Source organism: Rattus rattus, chromosome 2 (genome assembly GCF_011064425.1).
Source record: "Rattus rattus isolate New Zealand chromosome 2, Rrattus_CSIRO_v1, whole genome shotgun sequence".
Taxonomy (NCBI): domain Eukaryota; kingdom Metazoa; phylum Chordata; class Mammalia; order Rodentia; family Muridae; genus Rattus; species Rattus rattus.
Genome location: NC_046155.1, coordinates 154,755,761 through 154,783,592, shown reverse-complemented (window position 1 = coordinate 154,783,592; position 27,832 = coordinate 154,755,761). Strand labels below are relative to the sequence as shown.

The window sequence follows — 27,832 nt, the reverse complement described above, 5'->3', positions numbered from 1 at the left end:
GGGCCGGCGGAAGATGCGCGCGCAGCTCCCCCTTAGCCCTCCCACCCCGGAAGTTTCCGCTGGGCAACTGAAAAGGTGAGTCCAAGTTTCTGCTCCGGATCGGAACAAGAGTCCGCGCTGTGAGAAACTCCGGCGCCCACGGCTTTTCCTCAAGTACAGTGATGAGGAGCCGCTCGACCGAACAGCCTGTGACGTCACCGCCTGAGGAAGGCGGAGGTCGACCGTGGCAGGGGTTCGGGGTGCGGGCGGGGGGGTGGGGGGGTGGGAAGCACCCACTTGCGCTGTTTTTTCCGGGAGGCGGGGCTGCAGCTACGTTGGGTGGAGCCTGTGAGGAGTGGCAGACGCTCCGCCTCCGCGGGTATTGCTAGTTTCTTTTTTGATCGTGGGGCCCAAGTCCAGTCTCTGTTACCTGGGGAATATCGGTCCGCACTTGTGAAGGAGTTTAGCCTTTCTGCTGTGTTGGTTCTTGGAACACGAGCATAGTCGATGGTACTAAGCTGATGTTCATAAATAGGGTAAGTAAAGTAAATGGAGGTATAATAAAAGCAGACTTAAGTATTATAGCCTGAACTGTACAGGAAACCTCAGCACTCAGATCCCTTAGTTTCGGGCACTTACTGTATGTAAGGAACTGGGGCAACAGACACTTAACGTATTATAGCCCTCCTCTAGTAGTAGCTCTAAATTCTCAGTGATGTCCTAGCACTTGGGAGGCCGAGTCAGGAGGATTTCGGGGAATAGTGAATTCCAGGACAGCCCAGCATGGACTACAAAATGACAGACACCTCAGTTTAAATAAAGTTGGATGTAGTGGTATACTTGGGTAAACTTAGCATTTGGGAGCTTCAAATGCTGGAGGTTCAAAAGTTCAAGGTCAGCGTAGGCTACATGAGACACTGTCTTTAAAAAAATTAAGTCTTGCCTAAGGACTGGAGAATTGGTTCAATATTTGAGTGCTTACTGTCTTCCCGGAGGGCTCAAGTTGGTTCCCAGTTCATGACTGCCTGTAAACCCAGTTCTAGGGAATCAGGACACTGGCCTTCACATAGATTGATATGCACATATCTGTAGTAAAAATCCCGGAATTTTCACTTCTTTAAAAAACACAAATATAAGAATATGTTTCGGGGCTGGAGAGATGGTTCACTGACTGCTCTTCCAGAGGTCCTGAGTTCAATTCCCAGTAACCACATGGTGGCTCACAACCATCTGTAATGAGATCTGATGCCTTTTTCTGTCTGGAGACAGCTACAGTGTACTCATACATAAAATAAATAAAAAAGAATATGTTTTTGTTTTAATCCTAGGTGTGGGGCTTCTTCAGCAGCAAACCATGTTTTGCCTTGCGCTCTAGCAGAGCATGATTTTGCCAGCTGCAGATAGTTTGTGTGCTGTTTGGAATTCTGGGAACTTGTCAGAGGCTATATCAATGCTAAGGCCTCCACAGGGGGCAGTGAGTGTTGGTTGGGGGTGGTGTTGGCAGTTCTCTGTCACTCTCCCTCTGTCTGTCTTTCTCTCCTATCTAGTGATAGGGGGTGAAATGGGGAGTGGGGGGATAAAGGGTGGGAAAAAGAACTCACAAAGTACAAAGACCTGCTATACATACCCACATGCACACTCACACACACACACAATTACAGGCCGTAAAGATGGATATTTTTAAGTCTTGCACAAGCAGTCTACATTCTAACGTTGGCTGAGGTGCCAGACAGAAAATGAAGTCAATTGTATAATACGTTTCTATGGCGCCTTACCTACATGTTTGCATCCAGAATGTCTTAGGAAATGGGAGGCTTTCTTTGCTTGCACTTCACATTGCAACTCAGCAGATGCTTACCTGCCTGAACTCACTTGTGGACAGCTCACCACCATGACTACAGCCGTTTATCATCATCAGAGATGGTGCTGCACTAGTTATGGGCTGCCTCTCTTTGTGGCTATGCCATGTATTAGTTTGTGCCAGAAGAGGGTGTCAGGTCCCCTAGAGCTAAAATTACAGGGATTGTGGAGACTGAATTTGGGTCCTCTGGAAGAACAGCGCATTCTAAATCCCTGAGACATCCAGCCTACCCTCAAAACTGACGTTAAGGGGTTGGGGATTTAGCTCAGTGGTAGGCGCTTGCCTAGGAAGCGCCAGGCCCTGAGTTCGGTCCCCAGCTCGAAAAAAGAACCAAAAAAAAAAAAAAAACTGACGTTAAGTGGATCATTATGGCCACTGTTTTGTTAACAAACCCCAGTGACAAGGTGTAGAGGCTGACGGTCATTATGGTTAGGATGTGACTGCAGTAGAAGAGGAGAGACAGCAGTGGAGGCTGGTGATAGACTGGTGAGATACAGGCTACCTGAATAAAAGCCTGATGCTGCCTGGTTCGGGTGCCCGCCGAGCATCCACTCCCACATGGGAGCCTTCGAGAATATTCTGTCCTGAAGCTAAGAACCCGCGTGTTTCTTCCTGTTGAAATCAGCACCAGGTTGTGCTGGTAATGGTGCACACCTGTAATCCCAGTATTTGGGGAGTGGGAACAGGAGGATCAGAAGTACAAGGCTAGCCTTGGCTACTCGAGACCCTATCTCAAAACTAAAGTGAGTTTTAAATGAAAGGATGAAGGAATAAATACAAGTAGCACTTGCTGGCTGTTTGCTCAATGCCCCATGTGTCAGCCTGTACTTTTCACTTGTGAAACGATCCTTAGTCAGGATCTCCCCTTTGTTCATTTCCAGGTTGTTGTCAAGATGGAGTGCCTAACCCAGTAATCCAAGGATCAGGCCCTGAGTCCACAAAGGTACCATTGCCTCTGCAGCCTATTCTTCACCATCAACCCACCCCTACGGTCTCCTCCCTTATGGCTGCAGGTGGACTTTCTTACCCTTTGATCCAGGGTGTGGCAAGGCTCACCAATCAGGCAATTGTTCCTTCCAAGAGGCCATCTTTTCCCCAGCGACTGCTGAGGAAAATGGGCTTAACCTGGGATCACCAAAGTCCACCAACAAATCTAGGTGTGGTGGTGACACCTGTTTTCCCAGCAATCAGCAGATGGGCTGTTAGCCTGGACTATAGGGAAAACCCCATGCAATGGTTAATGTTAACAACTTGACTGATAGGGTCACCTTGGAGACAAGCCTCTGAGCATGCGTGGCGGGGATTATCTAGATTATGTTCTTTGAGTTGGGAAGATCCACTCAGAATGTGGGTGGCAGCATTCTGTGGGTCAGGGTCCTGGACTGTATGCAGAAAGCACCAGCATTCACATCTCTGCTTCCTGACTGGGCAGTGGGACAGCCTCCTCACGCTCCTGCTGCCATGGTTTCCACCGTGGTGACCTGTCCCCTTGAACTGTGAGCAATTTGTCCAGCTATTTTATCACAGCAAAGAGTGATTAGAACACCGTGTCTCAAACAAAAGATACAGTTTACAGACATAAAACCTCCAGGGATTTCCAAACCACTTTTTATATAAGGAGCCAAGTGGACTCTGTTATTATCCAGTCCTCTCTGCAATGCCACAGTGGGAACAGCCCCAAGTCTCTCTCCCTGGTGCCAACTTTGGACAACTGGCCATATACAGTTTTGATTTGGTGGTCCCAGAGTCACCATCTAAGCTTCAACTTTGTCACTACCTGAAGGGAGAAAGAGAAAGAGCCACTAACAAAATAATAAATAAATAAAAGTAAAAACTTCCCCAGTATTTATGCCTTTGGCAAAACCGATGTGTTCAGACGTGACACGTCCCAAGCAGGCCCATGTAATTGAACACTTCTCCAGCTGGCGGCGCTGTCGTGGGGCTGTGAGCTGTGTGGACATGCAGCAGCATAGCTCACAGACATAAGGCCACACACATGGAGCTCCTGGCTACAGCTCTTTGCTTCCTGGTCCCAAGTCATGTGAACAGTTAAAGTCACATGTTCCCAGTGCCACAGCCATGAGCTGCAAGCTTCCACCATGCATTCCCTGCCTTCATGACCTGAACGAGGAGCCAGGATAATTTTTATATCGATTTGTTTGTTTTCATTTATATATTTATTTATGTGCACATATAGATTTGTTTGGGTTTTTGTTGTTGTTTGCTTGTGTTTTCGTTTTTTGTCAAGTTGACACAAGCTAGAGTCAGCTGGGAAGAGGGGCCCTCGATGAAGTAAATGCCCCTATCAGACTGGGCCATAGCCAAGTTTATGGGGTACTTTCTGAATGAAAAAAAAAAATGATATGACTGCGCCTAGGTATGGGTTATGAAAGGTTTATTGTAGATATGAGGAAGAAAAGAGCCAGAGGCGTCTGGAAGGGCTGAACATGGCCATGAGAGGCAGTAGGAGTGCAGAGCAAGAGAGGGAACAAAGAGGGAACAAGAGACCCAGGAGGTTGCATAGGCATAGAGGGAAGAGCAGCTGGGGGAAGGGCATGGAAACTGGGGGGCTAGAGATGGTCATAGTAAGGGTTGACACATGCCAGCTAGGATGACTCTGTAACAAGTACCAAGAGATGCTGAGAGAGTCCGGTAGCTGACGTCCACTTTGATATGTTAAATAGGTACCTCGGTAGCCATTTATCCTGAGTTTGAGATCTCACACTTTCTTAATTAATCCTTGATGTGGGAGGGCCCAGCCCACTGTGGGTAAGGGCCACACATAGAGGGCCCGGTCCACTGTGGGTACTGCCACACATAGAAGGCCAGTCCTACTGTGGGTGAAGCCACGTAAGACAGATGGTCTTTGGTTCTTTAAGAAAGCAGTTTGAACAAGTCATGGGGACCAAGCCAGTAAGCAGCATTCCTCCATGGCTGCTGCTTCTGTTCCTGCTTGAGTTTCTGCCCTAACTTTCCTCCATGATGGACTATAAACTTTAAGATTAAATAAGCCCCTTCCTTTCAACTTGCTTCTTGTCATGGTGTTTATCACAGCAATAGAAAGCAAGCCATGGGGGTTGGGGATTTAGCTCAGGGGTAGAGCGCTTGCCTAGGAAGCGCAAGGCCCTGGGTTCGGTCCCCAGCTCCAAAAAAAAAGAAAAAAAAAAACAAAAACAAAAACAAAAAAACCCTCAGATTGCCAGCCCTGCAGCAAGTACTTTAACCCATTGAGCCAGAGGTTCTCAACCTGTGGGTCACAAGCCCTTTGGGGGTCGAACAACCCTTTCACAGGGGTTGCATATCAGCTATCATGCGTGTCAGATATTTACATTACAATTCCTAATGGCAAAATTACAGTCAGGAGGTAGCATCGAAAACGGTTTTATGGTTGCAAGTCACCACAACACGGAGAACTGTATTAAAGGGCCGAGGTGATAGAAAGGTTGAAAATCACTGCACTTGCCAGCCCTTGGGAGCCAGAATAAGCCTGCCTTGTTTGAGTTGTTCATGTGGGGTGTTCTGTAACAGCATCAGAAAAGCACTCAGCACAGTAAGTGTCTGAGGAAATGTTGTCCCCGGCACTGCCAGCTGGGCCTGCTAACCCAGGTCTGGGAAGGTAGCAGGGTGTCAGAACAGTGTTTGCAGTGCAGCACATTACACAGCTCCATGGTTGACCTTGGCTCAAGTGACCTTGAGGCATAGCAAGACTTTGCCACTGCCCTGGAAAAAGAAACTGCTTTCTCCTCTCTGCCATAGGCATCTGGAACTACTTGTCTGGATGGCTGTGGCTTTCAAAGGCGAGTTCTGGAATTCTCTACGTCATCAGTGAGAAGGAATAGACCCAAAACATTCTGAGATTCCAATATGGAAAGGAGAATACTAGTAAAGGGGATCTGGGCAGGTGTTGGGAGATTACCCACCCGCCGTGTGCTCAGGTTCCATTCTGCTGCTGTCATAAGACACTGACCAAATGAAGCTTAGGAGAGGGAGGGATTTCTCTACCTCACATTTCCAGGCACACTCCCACCATGGAAGGAGTCAGAGCATGAACTTGACTCAAGCTGTGGAGGGTCACTGCCGGCTGGGGCATGCATATCTGGCTTTCTTACATAGCCTAGGACAATCTAACAGGCAGTGGTGCTGCCTGCAGTGAGCCGGTCCTTCTATATCAGTCAAGACAATCCCCCCACATGCAGAGCTGTTGGAAACAATTCCTCCATGGAAGCTTTCCTCTTAACCGAGTCCAGCTGTCGAGCTGATAATTAAAGCTAGGACACCAGAAAGACCTTAGGACTCACAGAGAAATCTGGGTATGATAGTGCACACCTATAATCCTAGCCTGGGGACTCAGAGACACAGGATCCCTAGCTTGAACTGGCCAGACAGACTTCTCTACTTGACAAGCTACAGGCCACTGAGAGGAACTGTCTCAAGAAACAAGGTAGGTGCTGCCTAGGGAGCAGGACCCGAGGGTGACAGCTGGCCTCCAGATGCTTTCACACTCATTCCCTTTGCAGTTACAGCTCATATTCTGTTGATGGTGTCATTCTGATTCCTCTTCCCTCCCTTTCTGTGTTACAGCATGATCTCCTTCTGTCCACTCTGTGGCAAAAGTGTCAAAGTATCATTCAAGTTCTGCCCTTACTGTGGCGAGGCCCTGCCTGTAGAGGAGGATGGAGGCACCCAGACTGGCATTACGCCTCTCGTGTCACCCTTTCGAGGTAGGAGCCAGGAAAGTCCGGCCAGGTCCTGCAGTTCCTTACAGCTTCTGTAGTTTGGTCACAGTGTGGAAATCCCTGACTATGTGACTGTCTGAGGGTGCTCTCTGGGTGTCATGACCACAAGAAGGGAAGTTTCTGTTACAGTTAAGCATGGTTGCAGGAGCAGAGGTTGAAGTGGAAACTTCTAGTTTCTTTGGAAAATCAGTTACATTAAAATGATGGTTTTCTGGGGCACACAGGTGAAACGGTGTCTTGCTAAAGCAGACACGGGAAAGAATGTTTTCCTGAAGCAGACAGGGATGAAAGGATGTTCAGATATAGCACACACGTGAAAGGACACTTGATGAAGGAGACAGGGACAGTGAGAGACTAGTACTGAGCACTGATTTGGTTTGCTCTGTCTGGAGATTCTTCGCTAACTACGGGCATGGATTGGTTCACCTTCTATAGTGGAGCATTGTTGAGCTACACTGTGGTAACATGGACGTTAAAATAAACTCATCAAAGAACTGCTTATGAGGTTCCTGTGGCAACTTGCTGCCTCAGTGGCCCTTGAGAACTGGACTGAAGCTGCTGGTTTATGTGTGACATCTGCCTGCCGAGAGGACTGGTCTGCAGCTGCTGAGTCGTATTTGGTGTTTGCCATAGGACTAAGCTGCTGCCTAAGAAGATTGATGTCACCCCCAAAAAACTATTGCTAAACAGGTTCATGTCCCCTGTATTCTAATAACTTTTCTCTTCCACCACCTCTGGTGGGTGGTGGGCAAGAGAAGTTGAACATTTATTAAAGTGAGTAGAAAAAAAACTTAGGCCTATAAGAGGTAGACATGGGGACGCTTTTTCTTTTGTGGGGTCAGGTGATGACACTATTTTTAGCAGTGGACAGTGGTGTCAGTTGTGTCTGAGAGGAAGGAGATGCAGCTGAAGTGAGCAGGAGCACGCCAAGCTGAACTCAGTAAAATGTAACCCTCTCATCTCCACACAGTCCTAGCACCTCAGCAGACTGACACAGTTATAGTACAAGGCTGAAGTTGGACTATGTTCGGTGCATATTAAAACATTTCTGCAAGGGCACATGTGGCGTATAGAAGGCAGCTTACAGGAATTTGCGTTCTCTCTCCCATGTGGGACCTGAGGATTGAACTCTCATCATTAGGCTCAGTAGCAAGTACCTTTACTCCGGCCATCTTGCCAGGAGTAGGCTTACATTTCCCAACCTACTTTTATAACAGTTCTTAAATGCTTTAACCTCTTTAACCCACCACCCACCAGAGGGAAAGAAAGGTTAATAGGGCAAAGGAGGATGTGAACCTGTTTAGAAATAGTTCCTTAGGGCGATTCCAGTCTCCATTGTTAGGATATCAGCGGTTCAGTTCACACAAATCAGCAGCCATAGCCACTGGTTCCCAAACACCAGTCAGGAATCAGCAACAGCAGTTCGATTCAGAAGAAACCTCAAGGCTCTGCCAGTTCCTGAGTCTGTGGAAGCAGCAAGCAGCATCTAGAGCACCACCAGAAGTTCTTTGGTGCCTTTCTCTTCACCATGACTGACGATGATCAGCGAAGAAGGCAAGGCCAAGCCACCGCAGTGTCACGAAGACTAGCATTAACGACAACCAGCAGAGTGACAACCACAGTTGTCATCCACTGCTGAGTTACACTTACATCCTTTCCATATATCACATGTTTCTTAAGCATCCTCTAGCAAAACATCACATGCCCTTTCTCCAGGCAGCTTCCAGAAAAATGCATGTCTATTCTCAGCATACACATGGATTATAATGAAATTAAAGGTGTCTGGAATCACTGAATCACTCAGAATTAACAGCTGCAGCCTGTGCCTTTAATCCAAACACTTGGGAAGCTGAGGCAGGAGAATCACCATGAATCTGAATCCTGGGCTACAGAGTGAGATTCTGTCTCAAGTGTAAAACAAAAATGGGGCTGGAAAGATGGCTTAGTTGTTAAGACCACTTAAAAGAATAAAACGAAAAAAATTAAAAGATACCAATATACATAATTATGGAGTAAGAAAGAGTGTGTGCTTTAAATAGACACAGCTGGGGAGAGAATTCATGAAGTAGATACAGGCAAAAATGTTTTATAACCTACTTTAGTAAGGCTACAACCTCTCCTCTAGCCCAGCACCCAGCAGAGGTAGGGTAAGTGGACCTGCTCAGCAATAGTTCTTTGTGGGTGAGCTCGATCTTCTTGTTGGGGTAAGGGCAAAGACAATTCAGCAGCTGCAGACCAGTACTCTAGGCAGGCAGACACCAGGCACGAACCAGCAGCTACAGTCCAGTCCTTTCAGCAGGCAGACACCAGGCAGCTGTACTTCAATCCTGACTGCCAGGCTCGCCAACCAACCTAAGGCAAGGCTGCTAAAATGGCAAGCTTCCCCAGGACTCTCACGAGCAGTTCTTGGGCGAGTTTCTTTCAATGGTGGAGTTACAACAAGTTGAGCTCAATGAAGCTATGTAAGGCAAACCGATACGTGAGTGTTAAAGAAGAATAAGGAGACAGAGCAAACCAAAGCTCAGTGCCCATCTCCTACTGTGGGGTCGTATTTGTACTCCTTCATCAAGCGTCCTTTCATGTGTTTGCTATATGAAGACATCCTTTCACCTCTATGCCCCAGCAAAACATCATTTCAAGTAACTAACTTTGCAAAGAAACTAGAAGTTTCCACTTTAAGGGGAATATAGAGCTGGAGAATTTACTCAAAAGCACAACACAGCTGTGCTGTGTGTAATCCCAGCACTTATGAGGCCTGGGAAGGACCACTGGAATCTTCTTGAGTTTAAGACTCATCATATAAGAAGGCCTTAGCTCAGGCTGGAGAGATGGCTCAGTGGTTAAGAGCACCGACTGCTCTTCCAGAGGTCCTGAGTTCAAATCCCAGCAACCACATGGTGGCTCACAACCATCTGTAACGATATCTGATGCCCTCTTCTGGTGTGTCTGAAGGCAGCTACAGTGTACTCATATATAATAAATAAATAAAATTAAAAAAAAAAGATATTGTTAAAAAGAAGGCCTTAGCTCTCTCTCTCTTTGGTTGGTTGGTTGGCTGGTTGGTTTTTGGGTTTTGTGGCAGGGTTTCTCTGTTTAGCCCTGGAAGCCCTGGAACTTGCTATGTAGACTAAGCTGGCCTCAAACTCCTAGATCTGCCTGCCTCTGCCTCCCAAGTGTGGGGATTAAAGGTGTGCGCCATCACTGCCCAGCTGAAACTCTCTTGAGCAAATACAAACTGCTGAACCAGCAAGATAGATCTGAGCATGAAGTGCTTGCTGCACAAGCCTGAGGAACTGAGTTCAATCACTGAAAGTCACAGTGCAGTGTCTTACATTGTATTAGAATGCAAATAATTAAATTAAAATTTTCAAGAACTGCTCAGAAGACAACAGAATGACAAATGCTGGATATGTAAAAGGAAAAGAGGCTAGGCTAGTGGAGGAGAGACTCAGAGAACACATACTTTTGGTCAGCGAAAGGCTAGGCTGGTGGAGGAGAGACGCAGGGAACACATACTTTTGGTCAGCGAAAGGCTAGGCTAGTGGAGGAGAGACGCAGGGAACACATGCTTTTGGTCAGTGAAAGGCTAGGCTGGTGGAGGAGAGACTCGGGGAACACATACTTTTGGTCAGCGAAAGGCTAGGCTAGTGGAGGAGAGACGCAGGGAACACATGCTTTTGGTCAGCGAAAGGCTAGGCTAGTGGAGGAGAGACGCAGGGAACACATGCTTTTGGTCAGCGAAAGGCTAGGCTGGTGGAGGAGAGACGCGGGGAACACATACTTTTGGTCAGTGAAAGGCTAGGCTGGTGGAGGAGAGACGCGGGGAACACATACTTTTGGTCAGTGAAAGGCTAGGCTGGTGGAGGAGAGACGCGGGGAACACATACTTTTGGTCAGTGAAAGGCTAGGCTGGTGGAGGAGAGACGCGGGGAACACATACTTTTGGTCAGTGAAAGGCTAGGCTGGTGGAGGAGAGACGCGGGGAACACATACTTTTGGTCAGTGAAAGGCTAGGCTGGTGGAGGAGAGACCCAGGGAACTCGTGCTGCCACTTTTGGTCAGTGGGCAGCAGAGATAGCAGGGCTTTCCTGTGAAAATCAGAGGAAAGCATGGCTGACCCCGAGCACAGAGTTCTGCTTTCGCCAGGCAGGGAAGGCCCTTCCTTCAGAACTCTCATCTGCATTTGGTTCACCTTTAGGCTCCAAGAGAGACCTGAACTCCAGTTCTGAAACCTCCCCCAAGAAAGTGAAGTGGTCACGCACTGTCACTTCTCTCCCGCTCTCCCTCCACTCTGACTATGACAGTTCTGGATCTGATGACACCTTGAGTTCTCCTGACAGAGCCACAGGTGAGAACCCGGACTGGTCCTGGTCTGGATGAGACATGGATGGGTCATTTGGCAGGGTGGGGGACAAGGCTGGAGAGATGGTTCAGTACTTAAGAGTGCATTCCCTCAAGTTCAGTTTCCAGTATCCATGTCTGACAACTCACAACCACCTGGAACTCCAGCTCTTGGAGCTCAGTGTCCTATCCTCTGCAGCCACTATATTCCTGTGAAGATACCCAGCCCCCACACAGATACATATATACATAATCAAAAACAAAATCTAAAAATTAAAACAATGTTTAAGGAAAGACTACTGCTACTCCAACTGAAACATCAGCCAATCGTGCCTGCCTTGGACCTCTTCCCAGCATCTTCCCCATGTCCCATTCTTGTCCATCCCCACAGAAACCTTTCACACCCTCAAGTGGACCTATGGCCCACAGTCCATAGTCTCTGCCTGACTCTCATCACCATGAACAGCACCTATTCCATCTGGTATCATTTGTCATTGTTTGTTTTCTAGTCAGTTTCTTTTGTATGGGTTTGTTTGTTTGTTTGTTTGAGACAGGTTCTCACTGTATAGCCTAAGCTGGCCTGGAATTCATGGCAATCCTCCTGCTTCAGCCTTCCCAGTACTGGAATTATGGGGATAGGCCATCACACTCAGTTTTTGAGTCATTTCTTCATCTTTGTCTTCCAGTTTATGAATTCTTTCTCCAGCCATGTCTAGTCTGACATTTAAACCACATTGTCTTAGTTAGGGTTTTTGTTTTTTTTTTTTTTTTTTTTGGTTCTTTTTTTTTTTTTTTTTGAGCTGGGGATCGAACCCAGGGCCTTGCACTTCCTAGGCAAGCGCTCTACCACTGAGCTAAATCCCCAACCCCATTAGTTAGGGTTTTATTGCTGTGAACAGACACCATGACCAAGGCAACCCTTTTAAGGACAACATTTAATTGGGACTGGCTTACAGGTTCAGAGATTCAGTCCATTATCATCAAGGCAGGGTCATGACAGCATGTAGGCAGGCCTGGTCGGGAGAAGCTGAGAGTTTTGTATCTTCATTTGAAGGCTGCTAGAAGACTGGCTTCCAAGCAGCTAGAAGGGTCTCAAAGCCCAACCCCACAGTGACACAGTTCCTCCAACAAGGCTACACCTACTCCAACAAGGCCACAACACATACTGTGTTTCTGACTCTGTGTTCCAGTAAACAGAAAAGCCACTTGAGGGACTGTCTACCTCTAAGCTCTGTTAATCTATTCCCTCAAACCAATTTGCCTTCATCTCTGGCTGACTTGCCATACTCACCCACCCCAACCATTTAGAGGCCTGATCTCTTGGAGCACTTCCTGAGCGTGTGGGCTTATCTGAGGCCTGTGCTGCCTCCCTCTGGAAGACACACCCTCATTGATCCACTCATCACTGATATTGATCATTATGGTTCCATGCCCCTTGCAGCCTCTTTTCCTGGCCTGCATGTTCTTGGAAAGGACCATAGAGGATTCATCTGTATCTTCCCAGACAGTGGGGCAAGAGAGCTTGTCCAGAGGCCCTTCAAGATAAGCCTGAGTCTGAACATGTTATTGGGCATTTTGCATAGCTCAGCATATAGCCAGAACCCACTTCAGGATACTTTGGGGTAAATGTCTGTAACTGGTAAAACCCTTCTCTAATGTACTGCCTCCCAGTAAGCCTCGCTTCTTCCAGCCATCTATCTCTTTTCTGGCCCCACTATCTGCTTTGACTGCTTCATCTAAGATTCGATTCTGAATGTTTATGTCTCAATCAGAGTCCTCACCACACTGGGAGGTGTCCAGACCTGATTCATGAGGGTCTCCAATATGGTGGAACACAGATTCTGCTCTGTGGGAGGTCAGGAAAAATTCCTGAGCAGAAGCAGGAACAGCATCTTGGGCACTACTTCTCTCCATTCTACTTTCTCTTTATCGGGTCATCTCCCTGCAGGCACCCGGAGCAGATCCCAGACCCCTAAAGGCAGCCCACTTGCCAACAGGCTGAGCCCTCGGACACTGAAGCGGAGCCGGGTGACCACCTCACTCCAGGCTCTGCCCACAGGGACAGAGCTGACAGACCAGAATGGGAAGCACTGGACACTGGGGACCCTGCAGACCCGGGATGACCAAGGCATTCTCTATGCAGGTACACACTGTCCCCATGCACGGGGATGCTCCCGACAATGCAGCACCACAAGGACAAGGGCAGTGTAATACCCAAGGGCAACAACCTCAAGGAGGAAAGACGGGCTAGGGCTCAGGAGGGAGGACACATAGAGCAGAGCAGCTCAGACCAGATAGCCAGGAACCAGAGGAAAGTATGGGGAACGACCAGGGCAAGGGATAGCCTTCAGGGACATGCCTCAGTTACCTCCTTCCTCCAGCCTAGCCGCACCTCCCAGTGATGCCATTATATTTGAATCCTTCACTTCAAAGGGTTAACTGTTAATGCACTGTTAAGGTCAGAGCCCTGAGGAAGTCATCAGAGAGTCACCCCGGACTGTCCTTGCCCAGTCTTGCCACTCCTCAGGCCCATCAAGTTGATGGTCACGATGAGGCATCGGGGGTGTGATGAAAGTGGTGGAGAGTTAAAACACTGCCAGAAAGCCACTTAGGGGAGACGGGGGTGCATTTAGCCCACGGTTCCAGTTCATAATAACCCAAAAATTTAGGCAGGAACTGGGCGGGACTGGTCACAGCCATAAAGAACAAAGAAAAAAATTGGATGCATTTTGCTTACTTGTGATCAGCTGGTCTCCACTCTGCCTAGGGAATGGTGCCACCCACAAAAGCTGAGTTGTCCCTCATCAATTAAGACACTCCCTCATGGGCCAAACCAATGTAGACAGTCGCCATTGAGACTTTCTTCCCAGTTAATTCTGGGTTGCGTCAAGTTGACAAATCTATCACACTTGGCTAATGTCTACATCCAATCCTTGGAACTCTGACGAGAGGAAGGAAGATAGCGAGGCAGGAAACATGAAGGAGCAGGTGCTGAGCACCAAGTGTGCACTTGCCAGTGGGAACCAGAGAAAAGCTCTTGGCTTTGAGCAGCCTGGGGTCATGGCCCTGGCACTCCCCTCACTCCCTCAGCTTTTGATGTTTCTCTCTTGCCATTCCACAGCTGAGCCTACTTCTGCCATCTCCAGTGACTCAAGGACCCAGAAGTGGAGATTCTCCCTCAAACTGGTGAGTGGTCCAGAAGCAAGCAGCCCAGAAAGGCAGGTGTGGGGGTTTAAATTAATACTTGACCTCTGAGCCCCGTGCAGCCTGGGGAGCCCACCCTGAAACCAGGGTGCTTGGAGTCTGAATACCCTTGTGACTCTGGCTGGGCATATTCCTTCCTCATTCTAGGGAGCAGAGAGGTGAGGCTTGTCCCTGCCTCTGATGTTTCCTGGCCATGGGACCTCTCCCCTGTCAGCTTTAAGTTTCTGCATCAGTATAGCCAGCTTACTGCACCTATCTGCCTCTACTGCCCACTTCATACCATTGAGTGTGATTGTCACGAACTGTATTTGTCACCTTTTGTCATTGTGATAAAATGTAAAACACAACAAGGGAGAAAGGATTTATTTGGATCGTGTTTTTCATATGGGGAAGGTGTTGCCAAGCAATGCAGCTCACTTGTCAATCGTGCGGGAAGGGTGTGTCCAAGAGCAGCTCCTGTCGTGACCGCCAGGAAGTGGAGAGAGTGAGAGCAAACGCAAGAGGACGTGGGGTAGAATATGTCTGTGCAGGAACCCTGAGGCCTAGTGCCATCTGCTGCAGAGCTCCTGGGTGACAGGCCCCAGCTAAGTGAGTCCCATGCACTGTCCCTGGATTCTATCAGCAAACCTTTGAGGTAGCTACTGTAGTCCAAACCTAACAGATGTGAAGAAAGGTGGGGAGAAAGATGGGGAGAAAGAGATGGGAAAGAAAGGAGTCAGGCTGGAGCTGCAGCTCAGTGTAGTACTTGCCCAGCCTAGGTTCCATCCCCCAGCACCACACAAGCCACTTAGAATGTGGAGGCAGGAGGATCAAGTATTCACAGTCTTCAGCTACATCAGCAGTTTGAGGCCAGCCTTGGATACACAAGGCCATGTCCTAAAGAATTAAGGGGATGTAGAGGTGAAAGGAAGAGAAGGGAAGGGAGACCAGGAGAAGACAGAAAAGAGAGAAATGTTAGACAGAAACCTGTGTTTAACACTTTGGTCATAAGAACCAAGGTGTAGAGTTCTATGTCTAACTAAAAAATTAGGCTTGACTGATTCATAGATAGGTATGTATGTGTTTATAGATGGATGAATAGGTAGGTGTGTGTGTGTGTGTGTGTGTGTGTGTGTGTGTGTGTGCGCGCGCGCGCGTTTGAAAAGACCCAATCTTTAAGAATATACATTTTGTTCTGTGTGTTCCTGAGTATTTTGACGGCCTGTACATCTGTACCACTTGCACGTGTGATGCCCACAGGCCAGAGCGAGTGCCAGCTCCCCTAGAACTAGGGTTGCAAGTGGCTGTGAGCTGCCTGATAGCAGGTTCTGAGAACCAGACCTGGGCTCTCTGCAAGAGCAACCATGCTCGTAACCACTGAGCTGTCTCTTCCACTCCGATATGGATATGTACTTTTGTTTGTTTGATTGTTGGTTTGTCTGTTTTTGACAGGTTTTCAGTAGGTAGACTAGCTTGATCTGGACCTCCCTGGAAGTTTTTTTTCTTGTCCTCATTGGCCAGAACTTGGCATGAAGCCATGCCTCATTGAAAAGAAGACTAGAAAATTAAGGTTTTAGCCGAGGGCCACATATCTGGGGGCAAATGTGTGGATTTTGCTATAAGGAAGCTGGGCACTGGGAAGCCAAGCCTGCTGAGTCATGGCACTCTGGGAACTGGGCCTAGTGTAGGGCAGGAAGAGACTGAATTTGCTGATGTGGCAGTGAGGTCTTCCGGGAATCTGTGGCCCTTGTCTAGGGGAGTTCAGTGTGACAGTCTCTGCTCTCCTGTCACCCCCAGGACTCCAAAGACGGGCGCCTTTTCAATGAGCAAAACTTCTTTCAGAGAGCAGCCAAGCCTCTGCAAGGTATTCCACAGGGGCTGGGCAGGGGAGTTGGGCTGGGTGACAGGGTCGTCCTCGAGGTATTTCACGATGTGACCAAAGACCTGAGTGTGCATCCCACCTGCATGAACAAGCTGGCCCCCATCACCCTCAGCCCTCCAACCTCAGAGAACAGGTGGGGTTGGCCTGTAGCACCTAAGAGACAAGTGGTGACTGTCGCGAACACTATGTGCTGGCTGTGACATCATAACTTGTTAGGAAAACTTTTAACCAAATTGGTTACATTCAAAGCAAAATTACTCATAATGCTTGGTGCCCTAACATTTTTTCCTATGTTCTTTGAGCCATGCAACCTGGGTTGTATAAATCTGAGAAAATGTCACTCTGCATGCCCTGCCCCTATCTCCAGCATTCAGTCCTGTTGTATCACTGCCTTGAAACTGGCCTGGTGAGAAGGATTGACCTCATAGGTAGCAGCTGGAATGCTAGACCTCGTGGCTTCCCCTGCCCACCCTGGCCAGATCTCCACACACGCAGTCCTTTGCACTAGTAAGGGGCCCAGGGATGCTGTGGCTGGCTAGACTTCTGTCAATCTTGTCACCTGTGCATATATACTCAGAGATCACCCTGTCCTTCCCTCCCTTTTCTGTTTTTGAGACAGGGTCTCTTGGTTTCCTTGAACTAGAAATGTAGCCAAGGTTGACCTAGGACTCCCCGTCTTCCTGTGTCCACCTCCTGAGTAACAGGATTACCAGTGTGCTCCACCACAGTAGCTTTACGAAGTGCTGAGAAGAGGACATTGTTGTACATGCTAGGCAGGCACTCTACCAACTGAGCCCATCGAAGCCCTGCTCTGCTGTGATTAACCTCTTCCCCTCACGCCAGCTTTGTGCGTACTTGCTCAGAAGTCACCTGTAGACATGGATCACAGATACGTCCATCTGTCCCCACCTCTTCTCACTGTCACACTCAAGGCTGTCATACCAGGGAGGACCAATGAAGAGACCCAGAGTCTGGTTTGGGTTCTCTCTGCTTCTGGCCTAAGCAGAGGCTGTTCCTTTGGGACTGGCATTGACCATGGATCTGACCCTGAGTCTCTGCCTCCTGCAGTGAACAAGTGGAAGAAGCGGTGCTCGGCCCCGCTCCTGGCCATCCCCACCTGCATCGGCTTTGGCGTTCACCAGGACAAGTACAGGTGAGCCTCCTCACTCGCTGCCCCCACCCATGGTCCCTCTGCTGCATGCATGGGCATTCCCCAGGGAGACAAAGAGGGATTGATTGCCTTCCCTCAGGATGGGACTGAGTCTGGAGATTAGGGCTGGTCCAGCCAAATGAGGAGTTTCATTCAGCTTGACGTGCGGAGCAGCAGGTGACCAAAGTCCCACTGCCCTGTAATTGTGCTTTTTAAATTTTTATTTAGTTTTTCAATGTGGGCAGCAGAGGGGAAGGGAAAAGAGCAGAGTGAAGAAGCAGCAGAGGGTGGGGGCTAAGAGACACCTAAAGGCTCCTTGCTTGCTGATAACCAGGATGTGGGAATTGGTACAAGTAAGTGGACATGTTGCTGGTTTGGGTGAGAACTGAGGGGTGAGGACCTTCAGTCCCCTTAACTGCAGTGTGAGAACTCACTGGAAAGGGAGACACAGCTGTAGATTAGCACTGGTGGAGACAAGAGTCCTAACTTGCCCTGTCCCATCCCTACAGAATATCTTTCAGGGCTTGGGACCCCACATCTCCAGCTCCCCGGGCCCTCTGTCTTCCAGGTTCCTAGTGTTCCCCAGCCTGGGGAGGAGCCTTCAGTCAGCCCTGGACGACAACCCGAAGCATGTGGTATCCGAGAGATGTATGCTGCAGGTGGCCTGCAGGCTGGTACATACCTCAAAACCATCCCACATCCTCTTTAAACCCCAGCTTCCCCGTGAGGCTGAGAAAGTGATCCTCATGGATGCACAGAGGGCAGAACGCCAGTGGTCTAGCCTGGTGGGTGATGCTGCCCCATAAGGTCAGGCGGGAGGCCCAGCCTGGACAGAGGGTGCAGGCCGTGGTTTGTGAGCGTGGGTTCTCAGGATGCGTGGGAACTAGCAAGGTGCTGAGAGGAATGGTGGTGGTATAGGAGAGAGCTTTCTTGGTCCTGAAGACTGCTTGGGCCAAGGCTGTCTTACTCTTCTCTTACTGTGATAAGACCAAGGATCACTTAAGAAAGTGGTCTTTGGGTTTCCAGTCCCAGAGAGGTGAGTCCATGTTGGCAGAGTGGCAGTAAGAGTCATCAGGCAGCTAAGCAGCCAAGCACTCATATCTTACAGCCGCAAAGCACAGACAGAGTGTGCACGGGAATGGCAGGACGCTTTTGAAACCTTGGGCCCAACCCCAGTAACACCCCCTCCAACAAGGCCACATCTCCTAATGCTGCTCACACAGTTGCACCAACTAGCGACCGAGTATTCAAATACCCAAGACTATCTGGGGGACATCTCATTCAAACCACCACAGCTTGTACAAAGATGATACTCATTCATTCCCATGTCCATTCACTCACTCACTCACTCACTCATGCTCTCAATAGTCACCACATGCCGAGTTTTCTCTGGCTGGCGTGGAGCAGACAGCAGCCAATCCTGTCTTCATGACTTCATTCTCACAGTTGGGTGGACAGGGCTTGCAAACAGTTGGCCTTAAAAATGGCCCGTGCCTAATGAAGAAGGAGTCAGATAGAAGTACCCAAGGGGGTGATGTGCTTGTTGAGTGAGGTAAATGTCCTAGCTCAGTGCATACTGTGTATGCAGAGATCAGCAAGTGACTATCACACAGGGTTGCAAATACCAGGTAAGTTGCCAGGGATACCAGGAACCATGAGAAAGTTGGGCAGGGGAGGCAGAAAGATCCTCAGGCCATGTGGAGTTGAGCTGGAGTAAGGATATTAGAGACAAGATGAAGGCTCAACTGGAAGAAGATGAGACTTGCAGAACATCCTGGCCAGGGGAGGGAGAGACAGAAGAACCAGTGGTACTTGATGGACAGCTCAGCCCCAGAGTCAGGGAGGTGTCTGCAGGTGGAAGCAGGATGTGACTGACGCTAGGTGAATCCTCACAGCACCCCAGAGCTTCCTGTTAAAGTTGGAGCTGGACAGACAGCAGAAGGGAGCGATGTAGCTTAGCAGCGGAGCTCCTGCCTAGAGCCCCCGGCGAGAGTTTAACATGGCCTTCTCTCTCAGAAAAATTAGCAGAGTTCTGACTGCAGGGTGCTGGTTATTGCTGCAGGGGCATTAAGTCAGCACAGGAGGTAGAGGAAAAGCCAGCCAACCATTGAGTTCTTCACAGGCATGCCAGCACAGGGAATGCTACACTAGAACCTGGCAGGACACTCCACTGCCAGGGAATGCTACACTAGAACCTGGCAGGACACTCCACTCCCAGTGGTGATCCCCAGCTTGACAGCATTGCCCCTGTCCCATTTGTCTTCGCTGTCATACTGCCTCGACGCCTTCTTCCTCCAGCTGGATGCTCTGGAGTATCTCCATGAACACGAGTATGTTCACGGGAACCTGACCACTGAGAATGTCTTTGTGAATCCAGAGGACCTGAGCCAGGTGAGAGCCAGACCCCATCCATCGCCGCATGGCCTTGTACACACACACACACACACACACACACACACACACACACACACACACACACACACGTTTTGTGGTGCTGGAGTGTAGCTTCATTGCCTAGCATGTATAAAACCCTGGGTGCCATCTCTGGCAGTACATAAACTGGGCACGTTGCATGCCTTTAATCCCAGCACTTGAGGGTAGGGCCAGGTTATCTCTGAGTTCAAGACCAGCCTGGTCTACATAGTGAGTTCCAGTATATCCAGGGCTATGTAAAGACCCTGTCTCAAAACAAAACAAAAATGTTCAGTCATCCTCAACTACATAAGGAGTTTCAGGTTAGCCTGGGCTTTTTGAGTCTCTAAAAATAGTGTTAACATTTGGATATGAATCTCTCCAAAGGCATATATCTGGTGGTACGTTAGAACCTGAGGCAGGAGAACAAAGCACCTTGTGCGTTGACAGCTCAGTCTCCAGCTCAGTGTTCAGAGTTGGGGTTTGTGTGCCCTGACCCAAGGGCTCTGACTCCACACTAGACTTCTCTGTTGTTGGAGCCAGCATTTGGTGGTCTTTACAAGGTGGTGGAAATCAGGACTGGGACCCAAGAGCATGCCTTTCAGGGGTGTGTCTTCTTTTACAGTTCTGTTTTTATTTTATGAGCACTGGTGTTTCACTTGCATGTGTGTAGTTGTGAGGGTGTAGGATTCCCTAGAATTTGAGTTAGAGATAATTGTGAGCTGCCATGTGGTTGCTGGGAATTGAACTCTAATTCTCTGAAGAGCAGCCAGTGCTTTTAACTGCTCAGTCATCTCCATCCCGTCAAGGATGTATCTTGTCTTGTCCCTGTTTTCCCTCCATTGCCCTCTTCCCCCCAGCCTCTGTAATGTGAGCAGCTCCCACTCCACACTTGGTCCACCCTAATGTTGAGTCTCACCTGAGACCCAAAGTAGGGATGTGCCTGAATTTATGCCTAGTCTTCTGCAATCAATACCAGCCCCAATCTTCCCCTTTACAGCTGTCAGGATTAGATAGGCAGCCATTGACACAGGCATCTGCGCCCACATTGCAGTCTGCAGCCCTAACCTCGGCTCTGTGTGCCTCCTCCTCGTCCACAGGTGACCCTGGTGGGCTATGGCTTCACCTACCGATACTGCCCAGGTGGCAAGCACGTGGCCTATAAAGAAGGCAGCAGGAGTCTACACGATGGGGACCTGGAGTTCATTAGCATGGACGTGCACAAGGGATGCGGTGAGAAGGGCTCAACCATGCCTCCTACATGTTACGGTCACACCCATGGCCTCCATGTTCTTGGTCATGGGTAATGACACCCGCAGTAGAGGAGCATAAAGGTGCCATGGTGGGGACAGGGAATATAGAGTGTCCTGGCCATGTGAGGGATTTGTTCCCTTCTTCAGAACCAAGGAGAACTGCATGGTGGCCTTTGAATAGTGGGGATATGGGATCCAGAACCCAGGGCAGTGAGCAGCTGGACAGGAGTCTCATATTTCCAGAGGTTCAGATTTCCAATCTGGCAGGCTTGGGAAATGATGGGTGCTGGTTTAGGGTCACCCAGAAAGGGCAGTTGTAGAAATGGGGGCCATCCACTACTGGAGCATGAGATCTTTGTGGTGGTGTGGGAGTTAAGCATCGAACAAGAGGATCAGGTTATCCAGGGAAAATGTGCGAAGAGGGGTGAGAGCCCCCCACAGGTTCCCCAGTCCCTCTTTCTTGAATCTCCATCCATCTGCCTGCACACCTGCTTCCCTCAGACTTGGGTCCCTGAGAGGGGAGGTGCCTGTGCTGCACCAGGGGCAGGAGGTAAAGAACTTAGTGCACTGCTGTCTGAAGCGTGAGTGAGGAGGCAAGAGGAAGAGCCCTGTCCTCTCTCTATGACGAGGTGGCTCGACACTGCAGTCTTTCCCCATTTAACTACGTGGGAAATGAACTGGGAGATGAGAGGCCAGGCCTGGCACACAGCACCCAGGCTTCCTGGACAGCTGTACTAACCTACATGACTAGACGGGCAATGGGGCGCTGGAGAGTGACAGCAGCAGAGGACGTGAGTCTCGGGGATTCTAAGGGAGGCCAGGGACTGAGCAGTGGTGGCTAAGACGGTCCTCATGACTGGAGTGGAGAAGAGCTGGAGACAGACACATAAAGAGGTGGACAGCTAGACTAAGTCACCACCTCTCCCCTTTCCTCCCCAGGGCCCTCCCGCCGCAGCGATCTCCAGACCTTGGGCTACTGTATGCTCAAGTGGCTTTATGGGTCCCTGCCATGGACAAACTGCCTTCCCAACACTGAAGAGATAACTAAGCAGAAGCAGAAGTGAGTGTAAGGGTCTGCAGCACCCGTCCTGCTAGACAGACCCCAGTGAGGAGCAGAAGGGATGGGTGGCAGCCATCCACAGAGCCATAGCCTTCTGCAGCCTCAAATGAATTCATTCTCTGCCAGGCATTCCAGCAGGAGAGTTTTGGGCTCTGGGCCATGCGCCCAGGGTTAGCGTCTGGCCCATTACCCCATATTCTGGGTACTGGGTGAGTACCTTGACCTCTGTGAGCTCTGTTAGACCTGGTGTTCTTCCACTGTAAAGTGCTTTATAAGTAGCCCCTGAGTCACAAGCTGTGAACACTTAGGGAGTAAACATACTCTCTGTATAGGGTTTCATGCTCAGTGCATGCCAGGCACCACAACTTACTCTCAAGCAGTAGTCTGAGGGCTACACCCTAGGCAGTCGCCCTGCCTCCAGACCTCCAGGATTAGTGCCTTGGCCTCAGCATGTGAGTCTTCAGATCTTGACAGTTGTACTTTGGGCAGCTGGTAAGGCTAGAAGGAAGCAGTGTGCCGGCGTTCAGCACCGAGGACAGCTACAGGTTAGTGTTGGTGTCTCTGAACTGCCATTCAGCACCGTGGATAGCGGCAGGAAGTCTGCTTCGGCAACTAAACTAATAGCCTTGAAAAGGGGCACCAAAATCGGTTAGAAGTTGGTCTTAGGGCCTGCCCTATTGTGAGGAAATGTGGCATCTGCTGGGTCCCTAGGTTAAGTGCCTCAGCACCAGGGACAGCAGACACCAATCCTGGGGAATCCCTGATGGTTCATGATGGTCTTCACAGGAGATTGAGGTCCTAACAGAGGTCAAACTTCCTGGCTGTCTCCAGGGTTGCTATCTGGACCCTGGGAAGATGAGAGCTCTTGAGAAAAGAGTGAGCAGTTGAGGGAACACCCACCAGGCTGCTACACTTCTTGCTCTTGGGATTCCTTGGCCTGCTTGGTTGTATCTGCTACTTACTCTCCTGTTTCAGCCACAACATGTGGTGTTGTTTGCACAGCAGTAGAATAGTTTCCTTTTGAAATGAAGTTCAGTGAAGTGAGCAGATGGCTCAAAAGCAAAGAGATCGGGAGTAACAGGTTGGTGAGATACTCCTGCTTCTTAGATTAGGAACAAAGCAGGGAGCCCACAAACACTGGGCTCCAACAGATATGCTGGTTTATGTCACAGGGGCAGAGCCTCAAGCCTCTAGCACACATTTAATTTCCTTTGTCCACATTATGTTCCCAAATATCCTGGCATCAGAGACTACATTACACACTATGTGTGTCCGAGTTATAGTGGTGCCATGAGCAGTAAGGAATGCTGTGTGTCCAGCCTGGCCTTGAGTGTGGACACAGAGGTTGTGTAACAGAGCAGCCAGAGCAGGTGAGGGTGGTCACCTGGGGCAACGAGCGAACAGAGACAGACACCCTCTTCCCAGTTGCAGAAAGCCTTTTGTCGTGGGGTGGTGGCCCCATGAGTCTGCAGGTAGGCCTGGGGGAGACAGCTATTCTAAGCAGACAGAGACAGGTGTTTGATGTCTCTGCATTCATTAATTCATCCACCTAGTCAGCTGGTGAGTTTGGGTTTCCTGAGGAAACCATAGGCCTGTCTGTGTGTGACTCAGACCCGGCTGTGAATCAGGTAAAGCTGCCTCAGTCTCCATACCGACATTCCCCTGGGTTCAGTCCTTCCACACCCACTCCCTGTAACTCCTTAGAGAACATCATGCAGTGCCATGAGAGAACCCCCATCCCACGTAGCTTTCCTTCCCTGAGACTTAGATGAACAGACCAAGCTTTACAGACAGGGCAGAGCAGAAAGAACATGCTGGCATTCTGAGGCAGAGGTGACTTGGATTGAAGTCCACCATGTCGAAAGACTTGGTACAGTAACAGAGGGCTGTCAAGGGCCATCTAAAAGCATTCCCATTTCCTAGTTCTCAGCTTATCTCTAGACGCTGTATGTGTGCACAAGCCTGCATGACCGCAGAAGCCAGAGAACAACCTTAGCTGTCATTTCACAGGTGCCATCCACCAGGATGCCCTGAACCTTGCATCATTCCTCCTGCCTCAGCTGCTGAAATTACAAGTGTGAGCACTGTGCTTGGCTTCACTTCTGGTAGGAAGAAAGGAAAGAAGGGCGAGAGAAATAAATGGAGAAAAATGATGAGAGGAGAGAAGGAAGGAGGGAGAGAGAGGACTTGTGGACATGTCTTACTCCTGACTTCTCGGTCGTCCTGGGACTGAAGTCTAACCTGGCTTTTCCTCACACCAGCATGGCCAGAGCATCAGACCTCTCTTCACAGAATATGCAAGCACCCAAAAGGGACTGGCATTTTCTGCTCAGGGCAGTCCAGGGAAGCTTCTTGCCAGGGACTGGGATCAGGGTGGGAAAGGCCAAGCCAGAACCAGGTGTCTTGTTTCTTTGTTTGTTTGTTTGTTTGTTTTGCTAGGCAGGGTTTCTCTGTATAATCTTGGCTGTCTTGGAGCTCGCTCTGTAGACCAAGCTGGCCTCGAGCTCACAGAGGTCTGCCTGCCTCTGCCTGGGATTAAAGGATGTATCACCACTACCCGGCAAACCAAGTGTGTCTTAGGGTTTCTATTGCTGCAACAAACACCAGGACCAGAAAGCAAGGGTTTACTTGGCTCGCACTTCCATATCACTGTCCGTCACTGGAGGAAGTCAGGACAGGAACTCACACAGGACAGGAACCTGGAGGCAGGAGCTTGCGAGGGTGCAGCTTACTGGCTCGCATCACTTAGCGTGCTCAGCTTGCTTTCTTAAAGAACCCAGGACCACCCTGGGATGGTCCAGGGATGGCACCACCCACAATGGGCTGGGTCCCCCTGCATTGGTCCCTAATTGAAAAAAATGCCTTAAAGCAGAGTCTCATGGAGGCGTTTCCTCAGCTGAGGCTCCTTCCTCTGATGACTCTAGCTTGTGTCGTGTCACACACAAGCAGACAGCACACCAGGCGTCACAGTAACGGGAAGTGTGGGAGCCCGTGAGGCCTGTGGGTTGAGGAGCATGGAACAGGGAGGACATGTTGGAGACCAGGCCACAGAGGACCCACAAGCAGGTGTGAGATTGGAGGGACAGGGCTGGGCCTGGTCAGAGAGCACCATTGGCCCTTTTGGAATCACAGAAGCAGGGAGCCTGAAGTAGATCCAGGACAGGAGCATAGTAGGGACTAAGGAGCAGGAGGGTGGGGCTTGCGAAAGTTTGGCTGATTGCAGGAGAGAATGGATAGATGAGCCAGCCTGACTGTCTGGACCAGAGAACCAGGGGGGAGCAGCCTTGGGGGAGGAGCCTGAGGTAGTGTCAGTCTTTCCTAAGTGGGGTGTGTGGCTGTGTGTGTATGTGGGTGTTTAGAGGACACTTCATCGTAACACATCACTCTCCTTTCCCATCTGCTTCTCCCCTGAAGGTATCAGGACAACCCTGAGCCCCTGGTGGGACTGTGTGGCCGCTGGAACAAGACCTCAGGTATGTCCTAAAGGGGGAGGTGCCAGCAAGCCCGTGCTTGGAGGCCTTTCCTTACCGTGTTTTTCATCTAGTTTGCCCAGTTGCATGTGTATTGCGTATGCTTCCTGTAGGACACAAGCAAACATGTAAAAATACTCAATTCTCCCGATAGTAACAGGGTTACAACCACATACACAATTCTTGAGTTGTTTGGAGCTGGGAATGGATTCCAGGGCTGGTGCGTGCCAGGCAAGTGCTCGCCACTGAGCCATTTCCCCTGCCTTTAGGCATAAGTTTATTTTTCATTTACTTTAATTGAACTTTATATATTGTATTTATTTGATTTGATACAGAGTCTCCTACACCAACCTAGACTGGCTTCACACTTGCTGTGCTGGGATCACAGGCAAGCACCATGCCTACATACACATACTTTTTTTTTTTTTTAGCTTTTATTTATTTTTATTTTGTATGTGTATGTGTGTGTCCCAGCATGAGTATGGAGGTAAGAAGACAACTTCAGTGGGGATCTCCTTGTAGGTTTTCCTTGCAGGAATCTGTTGGGAAGCAGTACAGGGTGAGAAGAGGATGAGGGTTGGTGATTGGCTGGCCGGTGAGCACTCTGGTGTTTACCATTCTGCCGCCGCTCCACTGATGCTTCCCACATACAGCGGCGGATGCAAGGACGTCACGTGGTGCTGGGCACAGGCTGCAAGCACCACCTCTTGGGCCTCACCTTTGCTTCTGGGTGTCTTGACCACAGAGACCTTGAGGGAGTACCTGAAGGTGGTGATGGCCCTTGATTATGAGGAGAAGCCGCCCTATGCCACGCTGAGGAACAATCTAGAAGTTCTGCTGCAGGGTATGCGGGTGTCACCCTATGACCCCCTGGACCTCCAGATGGTGCCTTAGGTGGAATCCAGGTGAGGAAGTTGTTGACTTAGCCCCGCACCCCACCCAAGCCTATGAGGGACTGGGTGCCCCAGCCCCTGGTATACCCTTGGTTTTCTCGTGGGCTCCTGACATCAATTCAAGAGGAATCCAGGCAGCTGGAGTTCAGCTGGGTGATCTGTGGGAACTAGAAAATTTGGAGGTCACCCAGGTGTGATGATGCATCCTGTTATCCCAACTCTGAGGTGAAGGCAGGAGGATCAGAAGTTCAATGCTGACCTTAGCTATATAAGACAGTGTTTTTTAAAAGCCGAAACAAACAAATCCATGGGGTTGAAGTTGGTGCTCAGTGGAGAGTGCTGACCTGGCATGCTGGAGTCCTGGGCTTCACCCCTTGCACCCCATAAACTGGACATGGTGGCACACAGACGCAGTCCTAGCTCACAGGAGGCAGGGGTACAGCTCAGAAGCTAGGCCACACTAGGCTACGTGACACCCTGTCTCAGTCTGTCAGGAGTTCCATAAAATGTCCCATAGTAAGGTCGTGTCCCCCAGTGGAAGTTCCCAGAGCATTCATTCCTCTCATTGTGGTTGACTGCAGTCAAAGCTCATGGCTCGTGTAGCATGCCTGAGCAAACACGCACGCACTCACTCACGCGCACACGCATGCACACATGAACATGTAGGAATGGGAAACTATGCGTTCGGAGACATTTTGGCTGACACAGGAATGTCCCAAGGCCATGAGCAGCAGAGGTGAGGAAGCTGACTGAACACTGTGCAGGGTACAGCCAGCCCCACCTCTCCCCTGGCAGCCTCATCTCCCAGGTGCCACTAGTGTCTGTGAGTGTCCTGAGCAGCACTTTCTGGTACAGCTGTCCCCTTGTACAGCATTTTCCCTTCCCAGAGTCCTCCAGGCACCCACCACATCTCTTCACATCATCACACCTGGGTGACCTCCAAATTTTCCTAGACCTTTGCTTCTGCTAGTCTCAGGACCTGGGATAACCCCCAACCCCCGCCTCCTTTGCTGTCTGTGAGTGTGAGACCAGGTCTCACGAAACTCCAGCAATGCTCAAACTCTAGCTGAGGCTGACCTTGGTTCTGACCCCCTACCCAGTCCAGAATGCTGGGATTACCAGAGCCTCCCTCACCGTCCTGCCACACCAGTCACATCATTCACCTCTTGTCCCCATTCCCTGCCTGGCCCTGCCTCCCATCAACAGGATGACTGGCTCTGAGTGGCCTTTGTCTCAGGACTCAAGGCTGCTTGTCCCCATGTTGGTGGATCCCTAGTCCCTCCCAGACATGTGGTGGGAAGGAGGGGCCAGGGCCCATTCCTTACAGCCATGCCTATTGTTTTACAGAGATTCTGATGTGCAGCTTGAAGTAGAACATGAAGTAGTGCGACTCGGGGCCTTGTTTGAAGTCATAGCTCCTCAAAGAATCCCTTGAATGTATATTCTTGCCACTCCCTTAAGACTTACAAATCAGCACTGGTGTTGGGGAACCTGAGTGGTACCCCGTAATGTGAAACTCCTCTCTATCCCTCAGCCCTGCAGTTGTGAATGGAGGTGAGTGGAGGCTCCATAGGACCTTCCTGTGATGTCATAATAAACTGTTTTAATCAAA

At 49.7% G+C, this 27,832-nt stretch overlaps 1 protein-coding gene across 6 annotated transcripts; it reads left to right on the top strand.

The window, feature by feature from the left end:
• The first annotated feature begins 11 nt into the window (after positions 1–11).
• On the top strand, positions 12–27,832 carry Vrk3 (VRK serine/threonine kinase 3). Of its 6 annotated transcripts, none has more exons than XM_032893729.1 (15): positions 12–75; positions 2,722–2,783; positions 6,422–6,561; positions 10,775–10,924; positions 12,866–13,060; positions 14,039–14,103; positions 15,898–15,964; positions 17,051–17,135; positions 17,701–17,806; positions 19,431–19,523; positions 20,645–20,777; positions 21,737–21,857; positions 25,272–25,330; positions 25,482–25,558; positions 25,663–26,066. In XM_032893729.1, the coding sequence occupies exons 3-15, from the start codon at positions 6,423–6,425 to the stop codon at positions 25,756–25,758; spliced, it is 1,386 nt and encodes a 461-aa protein (XP_032749620.1). In that variant the 5' UTR covers positions 12–75; positions 2,722–2,783; position 6,422; the 3' UTR covers positions 25,759–26,066. The 6 variants fall into 6 exon arrangements, with proteins under 6 accessions (XP_032749620.1, XP_032749623.1, XP_032749621.1 ...); XM_032893732.1 differs by lacking the exons at positions 25,482–25,558; positions 25,663–26,066 and adding exons at positions 26,073–26,232; positions 27,568–27,832 and having other exon boundaries at positions 13–75; XM_032893730.1 differs by lacking the exon at positions 12–75 and adding an exon at positions 86–216.

Bases quoted from the DNA above. Each gene is read 5' to 3' on its own strand.
- Vrk3 (XM_032893729.1), top strand. From the start codon at position 6,423: ATGATCTCCTTCTGTCCACTCTGTGGCAAAAGTGTCAAAGTATCATTC. The intron at 10,925-12,865 runs GTGAGAACCCGG...ATCTCCCTGCAG, and splicing joins TTCTCCTGACAGAGCCACAG to GCACCCGGAGCAGATCCCAG. The intron at 17,807-19,430 runs GTACATACCTCA...TTCTTCCTCCAG, and splicing joins TGCAGGTGGCCTGCAGGCTG to CTGGATGCTCTGGAGTATCT.